This window comes from Chlamydomonas reinhardtii, chromosome 2 (genome assembly GCF_000002595.2).
Source record: "Chlamydomonas reinhardtii strain CC-503 cw92 mt+ chromosome 2, whole genome shotgun sequence".
Lineage (NCBI taxonomy): Eukaryota > Viridiplantae > Chlorophyta > Chlorophyceae > Chlamydomonadales > Chlamydomonadaceae > Chlamydomonas > Chlamydomonas reinhardtii.
Window position 1 is genome coordinate 42,737 of NC_057005.1, and position 15,791 is coordinate 58,527.

The 15,791-nt window shown below is 63.0% G+C and overlaps 4 protein-coding genes across 4 annotated transcripts; all 4 read left to right on the forward strand.

Annotated features, from left to right (window-relative positions):
- Positions 1 to 1,653, forward strand: CHLRE_02g073300v5 (uncharacterized protein). The gene is made up of 3 exons (XM_043059094.1): positions 1 to 522; positions 888 to 975; positions 1,231 to 1,653. Exons 1-3 carry the CDS (start codon positions 221 to 223, stop codon positions 1,342 to 1,344), a joined length of 504 nt encoding a protein of 167 aa, XP_042926728.1. The 5' UTR covers positions 1 to 220; the 3' UTR covers positions 1,345 to 1,653.
- A 46-nt stretch (positions 1,654 to 1,699) lies between these two features.
- CHLRE_02g073350v5 (uncharacterized protein) lies at positions 1,700 to 4,693 on the forward strand. The gene is made up of 3 exons (XM_043059095.1): positions 1,700 to 1,773; positions 2,204 to 3,870; positions 4,170 to 4,693. Exon 2 carries the CDS (start codon positions 2,303 to 2,305, stop codon positions 3,467 to 3,469), a length of 1,167 nt encoding a protein of 388 aa, XP_042926729.1. The 5' UTR covers positions 1,700 to 1,773; positions 2,204 to 2,302; the 3' UTR covers positions 3,470 to 3,870; positions 4,170 to 4,693.
- A 46-nt stretch (positions 4,694 to 4,739) lies between these two features.
- On the forward strand, positions 4,740 to 10,261 carry CHLRE_02g073400v5 (uncharacterized protein). Its single transcript, XM_043059096.1, has 12 exons — positions 4,740 to 4,925; positions 5,112 to 5,189; positions 5,362 to 5,454; positions 5,755 to 5,871; positions 6,040 to 6,129; positions 6,528 to 6,653; positions 6,777 to 7,108; positions 7,342 to 7,638; positions 7,796 to 7,954; positions 8,189 to 8,354; positions 8,482 to 8,591; positions 8,932 to 10,261. Exons 1-12 carry the CDS (start codon positions 4,848 to 4,850, stop codon positions 9,317 to 9,319), a joined length of 2,034 nt encoding a protein of 677 aa, XP_042926730.1. The 5' UTR covers positions 4,740 to 4,847; the 3' UTR covers positions 9,320 to 10,261.
- A 58-nt stretch (positions 10,262 to 10,319) lies between these two features.
- On the forward strand, positions 10,320 to 15,791 carry CHLRE_02g073450v5 (uncharacterized protein). Its single transcript, XM_043059097.1, has 7 exons — positions 10,320 to 10,523; positions 10,688 to 11,500; positions 11,659 to 12,342; positions 12,460 to 13,360; positions 13,540 to 14,132; positions 14,392 to 14,640; positions 14,824 to 15,791. The coding sequence occupies exons 1-7, from the start codon at positions 10,378 to 10,380 to the stop codon at positions 15,755 to 15,757; spliced, it is 4,320 nt and encodes a 1,439-aa protein (XP_042926731.1). The 5' UTR covers positions 10,320 to 10,377; the 3' UTR covers positions 15,758 to 15,791.

Genomic DNA, 15,791 nt, shown 5'->3' on the forward strand with positions numbered 1-15,791 from the left:
CTTTTGTAAGTCCAGTACCCATTACATTGCCTTGCACGGCCGTGACAAAATTTGAGACGAAGTCGTCGCATAACACTGCAAGGCTTGAATGAGCATCAGTAAATTATCCTTATGAATGTCTTATAGCCCCCACCAATGCGCGGGAATAAAGAAGTCAACGTTGAAAGGGTCCTCCAGATGATCAACCACTTAGCCTACTAAGTGTTTGTGCAATTGCTCAATGTCGTTATCAGGGCGGCTGGGGTGTTCCCGCCTGCTGGCTGGCGTCCTCAGCCAGGGCGGTGCACGGTCGGTGACAGCCGGCACGGCCCTGGGGGCTACTACGGCAGTCGCCCCCAGCAGCAGCCGCGGCGCGGTCCGCCACCTGGCCGACTGGGTGTCTTTCTTGCAGGGTGGAAACAGTAGTCCAAACTCGGTCACTGATGCCAGGAGCAGCGGTGGCCAGGGAGCGGGGCTGTTCGGGCGGCCAGAACTGCAGCAGCCAGCGGACTGGAACCGTGTTGCGGCGGCGACAGAAGTTCGGTGAGTCTCGCGTTCATAGCTAGCTGACATGGAAGAAGAGCGATGTAGCGTAAAGCCCTAATAGTGGTGTGTTCCGGACTCGTCTATAAACCTAATAACGAACACGCAGTGCCAGGTCCGAGCGGCCACGTATGAAGAGATGGGGCTGAAACCAACTCAATTAGGTTGAGGTTGGAGGCGAGGCCTCGTGGCGAATGGGAGTAGCAGCGCAGCTGCTGTTGATGTTTGATGATTGATTATTGCAGTCTCCTCACGCTCTGGCCCTCCGGCCAGGGGCTGTTTCCCTCGACCTGATGTGTATCGGAGAATGAGTGCACTCCAGCACATGGACGACCATTACCCGTACGCTCACCCCGTGCCCCCAGCTGCGACGAGCTGCTGGCTGAGATCCTGACCTGCACGCCCTCAGACGGCGTGCGGGTGGTGGAGCTGATGGACGACATGTCGGACGAGGTGGGGCCAGAGGCAGGGAGCGCAGGCAGCGGGCAGGCAGGCAGGCAGGCAGGCAGGAAGGCAGCGGGCAGGCAGGCAACTGGCGCAGGCCAGGCGGCGGACGGCTGGACCCAAGCGGACGGTCATGATGGCCAGCTGGGCACAGTTCTGGAATGTGAATGTGTAATATCTGGGCGTCATTTCATATCTCTCTATAACTCTTCCGTCCTGCCGCCTTTTTACCCCCTGCCACGCCCCCTCGCTACCACAACGCAGCTGTGTCGGGCGTACGACGCCGCCGAGTGCTGCCGCAATGTGCATGTGGACCCCGAGTGGCGCCAGGCGGCGGAGCGGGTGTGCGTCAAGCTTGGAGGTGAGGCGAGTGGTTGAGTGTGTGAGGTGCACACAAACACGCCTTTCCTTGTCTTTAGGCACACGTACGGCGACGTGCTTGAAAAAACGCGTAGCATGAAGCGCATACGGAATACCTGTTCATATTTGCGCACACATACGTGTAGATGCGTACTTGCGCACGTCTATATATAGACGCGTACGTGTGGCCGTGCAGTCCCATCGCCCCGCTCAGCGACACGGCCACTGCGGCCGCGCCACCCCTGGTCGCATTTGTTAATCCCATTCGTTGCCGCTTTCAGTTTCCTCGTCCCCCCTAGTCATCCTCTTATGTAAACTTTTTGTTTGAAAGAACTCCAGCTGCTGCATCGCATACACTGTCTTTGCGCAATGTTTTCCTTGTGCTCTTTAACACACACACACGCTCACACACACAGAGACACATTAGCTTGGTATTGGTAGGTATCCGTGAGTAGTTCCGACGCCGTCTGGGCGGGCTTCGTTTTTTCTTTACAGACATGCGCGCGCACCCACCCACACACACACACACACACACACACACACACACACACACACACACACACACACACACACACACACACACACACACACACACACACACACACACACACACACACACACACACACACACACACACACACACACACACACACACACACACAATACACACACAATACACACACACAATACACACACACACACACAATACACACACACACACACACACACACACACACACACACACACACACACACACACACACACACACACACACACACACACACACACACACACACACACACACACACACACACACAATACACACACAATACACACACACAATACACACACAATACACACACAATACACACGCAAGGCGCGGCGCCGCAGCGAGCTTAGAGGCCAAGCTCGCTGAATGCTGACGGTGCCCGCGCGACTCACGGCTCTTCCGAATTAGTTTTTACTGATCAGGAGGATGCCAGAAGGTAGTGGCATTACAGGGAAGCAGGACAGTGCTCGCGAGTCGGCATCGCCGTCGCGCGGGCCCGGCGAGCAGCCAGGCTTTGCATCTCCTGCCTCGGAGACTCCTAGCTATCCCGTGCCTAACTCCTTCACAACCTGGTCTCTCTCGCCCAGCTCGCCTGAGTGCGCGATCAACGAGGCGGAATGGAGAGGGTGCAACCCCCTCTTTAACCAGGAGGGCTTTGACCTATTTTCTTCATTCCTCAGAAAGCTCCGCGAGCTCCGCCTCAAGTCTGGAGGGCCTGAAGGGCTGGGCCACATGCTTATGTGGATGTCGGGAATGGAGGCGCTACTGGACAGCCTGTTCATCGGCGCCGACGTCGAACTCAACCAGCACGGCTTGGACGAGGACAAGCTGGACAATGCGATTGCCCTCGTGCAGCGCCAGGTGCGCGGCCTGCGAGCCGAGCACACGGCCCGCGCCCGCGCGGCACGCAAACACAGCTTGCTGCTGGATCAGCTTTCGGGCACCGTGCAGCAACTGACACAGCAGCTGAACGCATTCGCGGTCGCGACAGCGGCCGTGCTGGAGGTGGAGACTGGCGGAGGGAAGGGCCTGGCCCCCAGTGCCGCATCGTCCGCAGCGGCGGCTGCAAGCCGCCCGGCGCCCCCGCCGGGTGGGCCCAAAGCCGCCGCTGCCCCACACGCTGCGCCTGCGGCAGGAGAGGCCGCGAGGCCGAACCCGCCGCAGCCGCAAGCGTGCACACACCTGCCGCCGCCGCCACGGGCGATGGCGGCCAACAAAATACTGCTTCGTGGCGCAAGCAGCGAGCAGGCGGAGGCGATGGCGCGCGGCGACTTCTCTGCTCTGGGCCTGGGAGAGGGCTCAATGGGCATGTATGAACGTCGGTGGCGGGCTAGCAACGCGGGTCGCGTTTGGAATGTGGAGGTAGTGGTGACCAGGGATCAGCGGGCGGCCTTCATCAGGGCTGCGGCGCAGATTAAACACACCGCAGGCGTGACGGTGGCCCCCTTCCTGACGCCGGAGGGGCGGGCAGCTAGGCGCGCGCGGCAAGCCCAGTTCGACAGCCTGGTGGAACGGGGTCTGCAGCCGTACTGGCGGGGCACGGACATCGTGACTGAGGAGGGGGACCGGCGCTGCGTACACCCCGTGCAGTAATGCACATGGCGGATAACTGAGAGGGGCGCGCATTGTGTGTGTGTTTAAGTCCAGCGGAAGTTAGGCTTGTTGTGAATGCAGGGCTAGGACACAGACGGTTTTGGTTATTGATCCTCTCTCTCACTTTGTGGCTGCCCTTAGGCATTTTCTGCCCTGTGGGGAAGGGAAGGTAGCTAGTGCCGGCGGGGTGCTTGTTTTGCGGTTGCTGCGGCCACGTGCCGGACTTGGACGGTACATGACTTTTTGCTAGGCGAACAAACAATGCATAGTGGCCAGCTGCCGGCTCGCAGCAGTGTTGATATAGACGGAGGTGCGGCTTCTAGGGCCAAACCGACGTCTCACAATATAGACAGAGGTGCGGCTCTTAGGGCCAAATCAGTGTCTAACCACAATAGATGGAGGTGCGGCTCCTGTGGCCAAACTGACGTCTAACGCTACGCGTAGGCTTGGGAGACATGTACTGCCAGACCAATGCGCGACAAACAAGGTGCTAATGCGCCCCTGGCACTAGCAACTACGGGTTGTCCGGATACACGATCACGTGATCTGATAAACAACTGTAAACCGTTGTCACACACACACACACACACACACACACACACACACACACACACACACACACACACACACACACACACACACACACACACGCACACACTCACGCACACACACACACACACACACACACATGTGACTAAAGGAGGGGGACCGGCGCCGCGTACAAACCATGCAGTAATGCATACGGCGGAAGACTGAGAGGGGCGCACGCTATGGGATGTTTCGAAGCTACTGAAGGATAGGGTTGGTGTGACTGGCACGTAGGACATGGACGGTGGACGGTGCTAGTTTCGGACCTCTCGGCACTTCGTGGCTGCCCATAGGCGTAATCAGCCCTGTGAGAATAGGTCAGGTGGTGCATGCCGCAGTGTGGTGGCTGTGCCGTTGCCCTGGATACTTGTGCTTGACCATGTTACGTGATTGGTCTCTTGCTAGGCGAACAACCAATGTTTAATGACACCGCGCCAGTTCGCAACTGGTTGATATGGCATGGCCTTTGGGCAAATGCGGCGGTTCAATCCGCAGTCTGGCGCATAGGCTTGGGCGACACGTACTACCAAACCTTTGCGAATTTTGACTGTGCTAGAGCCTCAGGTTCTAGTACTGGTCGTTGTCCAGGACACTCTATCACGAGGTCTTATCAGGCAACTGTAAACTGGAGTTTTACGCACAAACACATACACACACACACATGTTGGCCGTGACTCTGCATCGCATACACTGTCGTGCTCGTATTATTTTACCTTGTGCTCTTTAACACATGTCGAAACTTCACCCACTGCCTGCAGCCTACATCTCCCGGGTCAACGCGCACACGGGCATGTACCAGCGGTTGTCGGAGGCTCTGGCGGCGTATGAGGCGGGCCTCAGGGCGCTCAGCAACCGCACCGCACCCGAGGTGGGCGGAAGGAAACCCTGCATGCGCAGTTGGATCGATGCATGACTGCCTGTGACATGCGCCCGAAGAGGTGTACGGATGGATGCTAGCTGACATATTGTGACCATACCATGCATTCGGACAGGGGATCGCAACCAAGCATTTCCGTATGTTCTCACCGGCCCCCTGCCCCCTCCCCGCTTGCAGTTGCGGCCCTGGCAAATGGGTGGCTGGTGTCGCGAGAGTGTGTTGGTGGCACAGCGCCTCAAACAGGACATGGAGCAGGTGGGCGCGGGGGGGGGCGGGGTAGCGTCCGTACGGCTGCGCTTATTATGAGGGTACCGGTATGTGTGACCAGGAAAGGAATGTACAGGACGGGAAGAGTCTGCCTGCTGTTGCAATGGCTGGCAACAGCGCCTGCCCCTTCCTTCAGGGCTGCCTTACCCGTTCCCTGCAGGCTGGCATACACCTGCCTGCTGCTCAACGGGCGCGGGTGGCGGAGCTGGCGGCGGCCAATGGGCATTTCGCCGCGGCCTTCAACGCGGCCCTGGTGCGATAGCGGCTCCATGTGCTTGCCCAACCAATGGGGCGGGAAAAGGGCCCTGACATATCGCTGCCATTGCTTACCGTAGTGCCCGCTACGACGCCATGCACGCGTTTTTTTTCAAATGCCTTAGTGTAGTGGGTCGGGACCTTGCGAGTGCGACGTGCGCAAGCAAGCAGTGTGCCGTATTCGGTGATTCCTGGCGTACTGTTTCACCGGGAATACTAGATGAGGCATTCCGTATGACGCGACTACCCGTTCATCATGCGGGTGTGCATGTGCGGGTGTCTTGCCTTTTGCATGCAGACGGACTCGCGGAAGGTGGGGCGGGCGCCCACAGGCATGGGCCGCTTTGTGCCTCTTGACCCCTTCAGTGTTGCGGGCGTCATGGCAGGAGAGCCGAACGAGAGCGTGCGCAAGGCGGTGAGAGCCCGGGCCTTTGGGAGGTACCGTTTGGGAGTCAGGAGCGCACTCCGGGTTTGTGGAGCGCACGCCAAGACCCGTTAAGCCTTGACGCAGCGATATGTCCCCAGCGCGAGTACTCTGTGGCTCTCCACCTTCCGTTCCTTTGCATTGCCCGCCCCCGCACAGGTGTACGCCGCTGCGGGCCGCAGTCCGGCCTGCAACCGGGAGCTGCTGGACCGCATGGTGGCGGTGCGCGCCGAGATGGCGCAGCTGCAGGTGCGGGTGGGGCTGGGGGTAGCAGTTCATGTGAAGAATGGAGTATTCAAGTGGGGGAGGAGGAGGCGGGCTTGGCCGCTTGGACCAGAATTGAAGCAGCATAACAATCCAGTTTTGTCAGGGTGCGAAGGAGCGCGGAGGCTATGAAACGACCGTGATGGACCGCGTTGGTCACGGTCTGGGGGGGTACGTGCCGGTAGCATGCGAGTGCACATGACGCGGAGGCTTGGGATGAGCGCCGCTAGAGCGTGGGCTGCTGAGGGAGTGCGCTGCCCTTGTTACGCTCTCGTTGAGCTCGTGACATCAGGTCTGGATCGGCTCTGCCCTTTGCTGTCACACGTCATCTGCACAATAGTTCCGCTGCCACGCACACGCTCCTCCCTGCACCCCGGGCGCAGGGCTACCCCAGCTACGCCGCACTGCGCACGCGGGGCAACAGCCTGGCCGGCACGCCCGCGGCAGTGGTGGGCTTCCTCACCGGGCTGGCGGCGGACGTGCGGCCCCTGGCTGAGCAAGAGCTGCAGGCACGTTGAGGGCTTTGGTGGAGGCCGACCAGCCCATTGTTATGTTTGCGTCTCGAGCATTCCAGGCGCATACGCATACATTTGTGCCTGCCCCACCGACTTGGTGTTTGCATGTGCCCGCAGGCTCTGGCTCAGCTCAAGGCGTTTGACAGCCGCAACATTGCCACCTCCCCCCCCTCCGCCCCCGTCTCCCTGGCGGCCTGGGATGTTGAGTACTACGCCTCCCGTGCGCGCCAGGCGCTGGTTACGTCGCCTCCCGGGGCCCTGCTGCGCTACACCGCCCTGCCCTCGGTGCTGGCGGGTGTGCGCACACTGCTGCGAGCCGTGTTCCGCATTGAGCTGGTGCTGGGCCCCGCGGCGGCCGGTGAGGGCTGGGCTGCTGGAGTGCTGCGGGCCGAGGCGCACCACCCCGACCTGGGGCCCCTGGGCACTGTGTACCTGGACCTGGGCGAGCGGTGAGCGCGGAGGTGGTGGGTGCGCGCGCGAGGACGCGACAGCAGGGGGAGCAGTGGAAGGAGTGTTTGTGGTGTACGCGATCAGCACGCAAAGTTGCTGCGATGCTGCATTATGCGCCCATCTGCACTCGGACGACTTTACACAGCTGATACAGTACCGCCCAGCGATGCCCTCTTACCACTCAACAGCATTCGCCGTCCCGTTCCACTCGCACACCACCCTCCCGCTGTAGTTCCGGCAAGTACCCCAGCGCCGTGACGTTTCCCATCACCTGCGGTCGCCAGCTGCCCGGAGGCGACGTGGAGGCGGCCCTGGCATCCAACGCCCGCAGGCGGGGAGGCACCGGTGGTGGTGGCGGGCAGCGGCAGCTACCTGTGATGGCGCTGCTGGCGTCCGCCACGGGCCGCTGCCCCAGCACCGGGGTGCCCGCGCTGACGTACCGGGAGCTGCGAGTGTTGCTGCACGAGTTGGGTCACTGCGTCCACAACCTGCTCAGCCGCACCAAGTACCAGCACCTGTGGGGAACGAGGTGAGGGGTGGGATTAGCGGCGTGGCGATGATAAGCTAGCATCAGGGCTTAGCTCGCAGGGACTACGCTGCACCTGCATCCCTCTCTTTGTGCTGCCTTCATCCCGTTCCCGACCCAGTCACCGCTCCCCTGCACCCTACCTGCCTGGCCGCCGCAGGTGCGCTCAGGACCTGGTGGAGGTGCCCTCCCACCTGTTCGAGTACTGGGCCACGGACCCGCTCACAATGGGGCTGATGGCGAGGGACAGGTCCAACGACAGCTCCGCTGCGGCGGGGGCAGGCGGCGGGGGCGAGCCCCTGCCGCCAGCACTGCTCAAGTGAGTGGGTTGCAGAACCACTGCAGCAGCGCACATAGGCGCACGCCATAACCGCTAGCTACTGTTGTGCAATCGAACGCCATGGCAGCAGCGACTTGGGGAACTGGCGCCGTGGGCATGCCTACGCTTGCATCATTATGTTTACGTGCAGTATGGGGTGCGCTCTCACTAAAGCCAGATATGGAGGCATTCCACTGTGCCTGCACCTGTACCTACACTCCGTATTCTCCGCAGGGAGCTGATTGCGGGCCGGGCCGCCACCGCCGCGCTAGAGTTGCAGCAGCAGCTGGTGCTGTCACTGGCCGACCAGTGGTTGTTCGGGGAGAACCCTCCCGCACCCACAGCTGCTGCCGGCGCCGGCTCGGCATCCTCGTGGAACAGCAGTGACGTGTGGCGCAAGGTGCGCGGCTGGCGTACACGGCACACATATGGACCGGTGGCGTGGCTTCAACCCCTGGACGCCCCGATGCCCCGCGCTGCTCCTCGCCTGCGCTGCCTTTACAACCCTCGTATCCCTCCCTGTGCAGGCCGTGGAGATGGCCAGCAGTGTGCCCTACGTGCCCGGCACCTCGCCCGAGCTGCGCGTGGGCCATCTCACCATCTACGGCGGGTCGTACTACGGATACGTGTATGCACGGTGCGGTGTGTGGGTGTGTGGGAGGGTTGTGTGCCTGGGCACAACTGGTTTCCTGACCCCCAAACGTCACAAGGACGCCGTGGGGGCCGGGTTATTTGAAGCCAAACCCAAAGAAGACCGATGCATGACCCGCCAGGCTTTTGCCCTCACACGTATTGCACCTCGCGCCCAGGACGAGCCTCCGTCAGGATCCTGCTAGCTACATGACGTATCACCAGACACGTGACACTGACGACCTCCGCTACTCAAGTGCGGCGGCTTGCTCGTCTGTGTACGCTCACTCGCGCACCGTTAAGCCGTACGCGCGCGTGCGCACAACTGCTTGGGGTTGAGGCTGCAGGTGTCTGGCAGCTCAGCTGTGGCGAGCCAGTGGCCTGGCGGAGGCGCCGCTGGACCCCGGGGCCGGCGAGCTGCTCCGTGAGCGGCTGCTGGCTCCGGGCGGGGCGCTGGAGCCGCTGGAGCTGTTGACGGGCTTTGCGGAGGCAGCGGAGGCGGGCGAGGGCGCGGGCTCGCCAGTGGGCAGTTCCGCAACCCGGCAGGCCCGGGGGCGGCAGGTGCGCCTGGCCCTGCAGCGGCAGCGGGGCCAGCAGCAACAGCAGCAGCAGGGTGGCGGTGGCGGTGCGCATGAGGCGATGCCGGGCGGGGGTCTGTTGCAGTACCTGGAGGGAGGCTACGCGCCGCGGTCGGACTACTACCTAGAAACACTCAAGACCGGCATTGCGGCCTAGTCATGTGGAGCGCAGGGTTTGCAAGGTCTGGGGTCTGTACAGTTGCACCCACTGCGGTTCTTCTACCGTATCACTTGCTGAGTAGTGTGTATTTCGGGATGTACCACCTTCCAGGCAACAAACAAGGGCTGTCCATTCATGTGCTTCGCACGCGACGTCTATGAGCAGGAGAAGTTACGGCAGGCTAGCAGGGCTATGAGTTTGTTGGCACGTCATGGCTTCAGCTGGCGAAGTGCTGGCCAGCTGGCCAGGGGAGGCCCATGGGAAACCCGAGTCTGCTGCCATGCTGCCATGGGGAAAGGGTTTGCAACGCCTTCGGCACAAGGATTCCAGTGTATGCATGTAAAGGACTTGCAGTGCGTTCGCTGCCTGAAGACTATTCTTTTAAGGCTTACTTAACTGCGGATAGTGTACCTTCATGACCTGCAACTGAAGTCCAAGCGACTCAACAGTGCTGCAACACAGCTGGTGCTGATGATGACGGCTGCGTTATGATGAAGATAACTCTTCCATAGATAGCTAAGGCCGGATAAGGCCGGCGAGTCATTACGATGCAACACTTGGAATCTCAGTCGCATTAATTGAACCTTCTTTTCGCGTCAATGCTCCGAAGTCCTGTCAGGATTCCTGGATGGGTTTGCGCATCGCAGTCGCGGGGATGGCGGCTCAACGGCTGTGCTGGAGCTGCTACTTTGGGGGGAGCGGCTGTGGACAGCGGCGCCAGTCCTCGACCCGTTCCCCGCGGCCGGCGGTCTGAGCGCCGTCAAAAGATCGAGGCGGAAGGGGACCTGGGGCAACAGAAGTGTCAGGGGCTCAGCCAACTGACCACGGATGTGAGCATGGGTGACAGCGGCCCCAGTCCACACGCCATGCCGCCTGAATCGCAGCAGGGCAGCGCCGGGGTCGCCGATGCGCCGACTGGCCAGCCTCGCGCTAGACGTAAGGCCACATTTCGCCCAACCCTCCAAATTGTAGCGCCGGACTCACTGGCTGGGGTAGGCATCAGGGGGGTAGCCAGCACACGCGCTGAGCCCTCGCTGCCACGTAACGATCTGGACATGGCGCCTCAAGCTCCTCCGCCTCCTCCGCCGCCGCCTCCACCGCCTCCGCCGCCGCCTCGGCCTCCTCCGCAGCCCCCCCTGAGCAGCGTCATGTCGGGGTGGGGGCTGGTGGGCGGCCAGCCCAAGATGAACGCAGTGTACAGGCGCGTGCGACCTGGGTGTGGGAGGGATCGGTTGGACCAGGTGTGATGTGGGCGGCATTGCGGGCTGGCTGATTGCTTGGCAGCGCAGGATGAGCACCGCGGCATGTTGACGCTGCAACATTGCGAGCATGCTTTCAGCCCCGCGTTTATGCTCATATGTGTAGGCTCATCCGGAAGAAGGAGCTGCAGAGCCACTACCACTTCCGTCACACCGTGGGTCAGGAGCCGCAACCACAGCAGAAGCAGAAGCAGCTGTCAATGAAGGGAGTGCAGGGTGAGAAGCAATCAGGTGGCACTGCAGCATCCGACGCTGGCCGCCTTGGGTCAGGAGGCGACCCCGGTGTCAATCGATACGTCGGCACAGACCAGCAGGACACTCGACGCCATGTGGGTGCTGCGAGCCATGGTAGCGGTAGCGCCGGTATCAGCAGTTCCAGGACCACCAGGGCCGGAGCAAGCCGCCGTCAACAACGCGGAGATGCCCGCAGTCAGGACCCGGACCAGCGCTCACAGCTGCAGGTGGCTGTCATGACAACTGGTGCGACTCGAGCTGCTGCTGCTGCTGCTGCTGCATCTGTTAGCGTTGGGGGCGCAGCTGCCGATGCCGCCGCCTGGCGGGCCACTGGCCACCCCGCAGTGGACCGGGTGGTGCGCATCCGCCAGATCAACATGCAGCTGCGCCGCCGCTTGAGCTACCAGCCGCAGGCAGGTGGAGGGAGAGGTGGCGCAGAGGAGGAAAATGGCGAGGGCGAGGGCGGTGATGACGGGCCCATACGCGTGACACTGGCGGCGGCTTACCCAGAAGCGGCGGCGCCAGGTAGCAGCAGCCGGATCACCACCGGTAGCGGCAGAGGCACCGCCAGCGTCCTGGTCAGCGATGGCGGTGTTGGCGATGGCGGTGACGGCAGCAGCGGCAGCAGTGGGCTGCTGCGGGAGGCGCTCATGTCCGACCTGTCCCGCATGAACCCCGTGTACAGGTGAGGCCGGGCGCGCAGCTATTGCTCTTGATCGTGATTGCGGGTACGTGCTGCTGCGAGCACGTGTCAGCTTTGCCGAGCGCGGGGCGGCGGGTGTGGGGGGCCATGTGCTTCGGGCAGTTGACGGGCGTATCGTGACGCGCGGGGTTGCACCACAGGATGATCCGCAAGCTGGAGCTGCAGCAGCAACGCCGACCCGCCAGGCAGCCGTCCGCCAGTGCGCCCGGAAGTGCCAATGCTGCGTCCAGCGACGCCAGGGGCGGCAGCACTGGCGTGGCCAGCCCGGCGGCGGACCCCTGGGCCTCACACGACTTTGAGGATGTGCTGCTGGGCGGCCTCATGCCTGCTACGGCTGCACCCCCGCCCCTGCCAGTCAGCCACCGGGACTTGGGTGTGGACCTGGACCCGGGCCTGGCTTGTGGTGATGGCGGCGGTGGCGCAGCAGGCGATGTGCTGCTGAAACTGGACAGCGGCAGCAACCAGCAGCTCGACCCCGACGTTCGCGGCGGGAGCAGCATCCACGGCAGCTGGGACACGGGCGACGCCAGCAGCTATGTGCTTGCCAGCGAATGTGACAGCCGCGCGGGTGGTGGCCTGAACCCGGTGCTGCGCCTCATCCGCAAAAAGCAGTTGCAGAGACGGCTGAGGCTGAGGGGCACACTGGCGGCAGAGGCTGCGCCTGCAGACATGCCGTCAGCGGCTCAGGAGCACTGGGCGACTGCCGTTGGCTTGCCAGCTGAGTCCCGGCGCCAGGTGGAGGTCGACAGCGACTGGGGCAGTAGGCTGGAGATTGGGCCGCAGGACGCCGTGGGGGGAAGAGCCATGTTCAATCCCGTGTACCGGTACGTTCGCATGCCTGAGGTTTTCAGTCGACCGCGTCGGGGGCCCACGCTGTGCTTGCGTAGGATACCTACGCGTTCATGTGGCAAGCACCTGCCCTTGTTCTGCCTTGCACGCAGGCTGATCCGTAAGAAGCAGCTCATTCGCAAGCGCGCCAGTCGTTCGGCGCTTGCGGATGCTGCCTCTGCATCCCTTGCACCGTCGGGGGATATGGCACCAGCCCCGTGGCCATCAGTGCTGCCGCCGGCAAATGCGCCAATGCCGCAGTGGGGCTCCAGCCCTGGCGCTTTCTTTGACCTCATGCTGCCACTTGACCCCGGGGGCGCAAACGGAAGGCCGCTGGGCACCTCAGCCCTTCACCAGGGCAACGGCGGTCGTGGCGGCAGCTGGTTGGGGCCGGCCGGTGCCGGTGCCAGTGCGGACCTGGATTTGCAGCTGCAGCTAGACCCCATGGTGAACGCGCTGGACCCCATGGCAGCCTCAGCAGCCGGTTCCAGGGATGGCCCGCCGAGTCAACTGGAGTTGCCCCAGCCCGCCAGTGTCGTTGAGCTCAGCCCCTGGGCAGGCAGAGCAGCTGGCGGCTGGGACAGCCAAGCCCCCGCGCCGCCGCCGCGACAGGCGCCTCTGACTGCCGGGCGGCCGGGCGGAATGCGCCGTGTGAGTGAGGCGCTTGCTGACCTGATGGTGGGTGAGCGGGCGCCCATGAACCACGTGTACCGCCTCATTCGCAAGAAGGAGCTACAACTGCAGATGAGGAAGAGGAGCGCGCAGGGGCAGGAGCAGGCGAGCAGCGCGGGACTTCAGTGGGAGCAGTCAGACATGGGTCAGCTGGCTGTGACGTCACAGACAGCTCCGGGCCGTTGCCCGGTGGAAACCCCGCCTGGCACGAACTTGCGTTTTGTGGACCACCGCCGCGGCAAGCGTCAGTCCAGCACGACCTCCGATATCGATGCAGCTGTAGCAGCACCACCCATGGTGGGGCTGCCCGAGAGCCGACGGCAGCGGATAACGGAACTCAAGGTCCGTGGCGTACACAGAACGGGCATGGAGCATAACGCAAAAATATAAGTGCCAACGCATCCGCATACCGTAGCTACAAAATGCCAATGCTGATCATCGCATAGCTTAAATAACGTTCTTCACAGCTGCGAGCTCGCATGTCCCAATGCCCTTGGCAATGCATCCTGTCACACGCGCAGGAGCGCCTTCGCGCCAAGCTCCTATTGGAGGGGCCTCCCTCCTCTGCAAGCACTGGGCTCAACACGGGCAGTGCGCTTACATGGAACCCGCCCGCGCAACAGCCCGCCGGGCCAGCAGCCGCAAGCACTGGCGGCATGCTCGGCTCCTCCGCACACCTGTCGGGCATCCCCCGTCTGCTCACTCCCGGTGGGCTCAACACGGCGGCGGCAGAGCAGATGCGCGCAGTCCGCAGCAGGCTGCTATCGGCAGGCGGCCATCGCGGTGGCGCGGGTGCGGGCGAGCCGGGGCTGGCTCGCTTCCTGGAGGAGGCAGATGAGGAGGCCGAGCTGTGGAGGCGGGAGCGCAGCAACGGCAGTAGCAGCGGCGGCAAGTCTCGTGCATCATCCTCCAGCACCCCTAGCGGGGACCCTACCATGCAGGGAGCCCCGCGCCCTTGGACGCCTGTGTCACTGCCCCAGACCAAGCCACCTCCACGCTTCAGCGGCATCTCCCAGCTGTGGCAGGCGGTGGGGCTGCAGGTGGGCCACCAACCGCGGCCGCGACAGCCGCGCTCCCTTGAGCAGCTGCTGCAGGCGGAAGGAGTGCCATCCAGGTGCGTATGTGCGTACGCTGTGCAGCTACTCGGTGTACAAAACAAGTTCGGACGCGTCACGTGGGTCTACGCGTCCAAACCTCGTCTCAAGGGTGATCTTGCGTCGCATGTGTGCACTCCAAGCCGAGGTGCTGTGCCTACCGTACATAAACCCCCCCGGTCGTCCCTTCTTCTGGCCATACCCCACGTACACCCCAATACTGAACCTCAATCCCTCCTCCTTCGGCCATCACTCGCCCCCTGTGGGGGATCCGAACAGCGTGGCTTCCCGTGTGGCCGGCTCGGCAGTGGTGGCGAGCCGCGAGTGGGCGCCGAGTGAGGTGCTGGCTCGGCTGCAGGGCCTTACGCAGCTGCTGGCCTCACCGGCGCCCCCCCCTGCACCCGAGCAGCGGCTGGCATTCGCGCGCACGGCTGCGGCCGTGGCCAAGCAGCCCACCCTGCTGTCGCGGGACGTGGGCGGCCTGGAGTCCAACTTAGCGGCGCTGGCGGAAGTGCTAAGGCTAGATAGGTGCGACTGGAAAGGGATGGCGGTGCTTTGAGATACCGTCTTAGTGTTGAATGTGCCGTGCGACTTCAGTTTGGTGTTGGCGCTGTGGACCATATGACGAGATACGCGGTTTTGCTACTTCGCGATGGCATGTGCGCGTGTTCGGCCACTGACTGTGATGGTGTGTTGTTGCCATGTCTTCAGGTCGGCCGCTCAGGCCCTGGCGCTGGTATGGCCATCGCTACTGGAGCTGCGAGGGCAGTCATTGCGGGGGCGGCTGCAGGCCCTGGCAGCGGAGCTGGGGCCGTCACCACCGCACCAGCAACAGCAACCGGCAGCCGGCGCCAGTGCTCCGGGGCTGGCCTCTGACGTGGACCTGGACGTAGCCGCTGATGTGGCGCGCCGCTACCCGCCCGCCCTTTCACTGGCGCCCGCGGCAGTGGCTGCCCGTGTGGAGGCCCTAGCAGCAGCCATCAGCGCCACCGCTGCAGCGGTCGCCAGGCTGCAGATTGATCTCACGCTGGAGCCTTCACTGGACCAGGATCAGGGTCCTGACGTGAACAACAACGGCGGCACAACAACCACACCCTCGCCGTACGCTCCATTGGGCCGCCGCCGCGCAGTCGACCTGCTGGTGGCGCATCCTGGCCTGTTGGGCCTAAGTCCGAATGCACTGGCGTCCCGCTGGCAGGAGCTGGCAGCGGCGGTCCTGTCTGATGCCCCAGCCCTCGGCGCAACAGTTGAGCGAGGAGCTGCAGGATCTGCGGCCGCAGCTGTGCATGAGCAGCGGCTGATGTGGCGGCAGCAGCTGTTTGGATGCCCTGCGGCGGCAGTAGCACGCTGCCTGGCTGCCTCCGAGTCCAGGCTGCAGCGCCTGGGCCGTGTGGCCGCGCACTTCGCAGCTGTAGCTTCAAGGGCAAGCGCACAGGAGGCAAAGCCAGGGCTGGAGCTGGACGAGCGCGAGGTCGGGAAGGGGTCTGCCGCCGCCAGTCTTAAGCCCAAACGAGGACGTGGCCGACCCTGGGCTGGCGAGCGGTTGGGGCCGCTGTCGTTGGCAACAGTCATAGCCATGAGTGAGGAGCGGTTCAAGCAGCGGTTTACGGAGGGCGCCCACGTTGGCAAGAGTGCTACAGGTTAAACTGGCATTTAGAGACCCGCTACCAAGCTGTGCA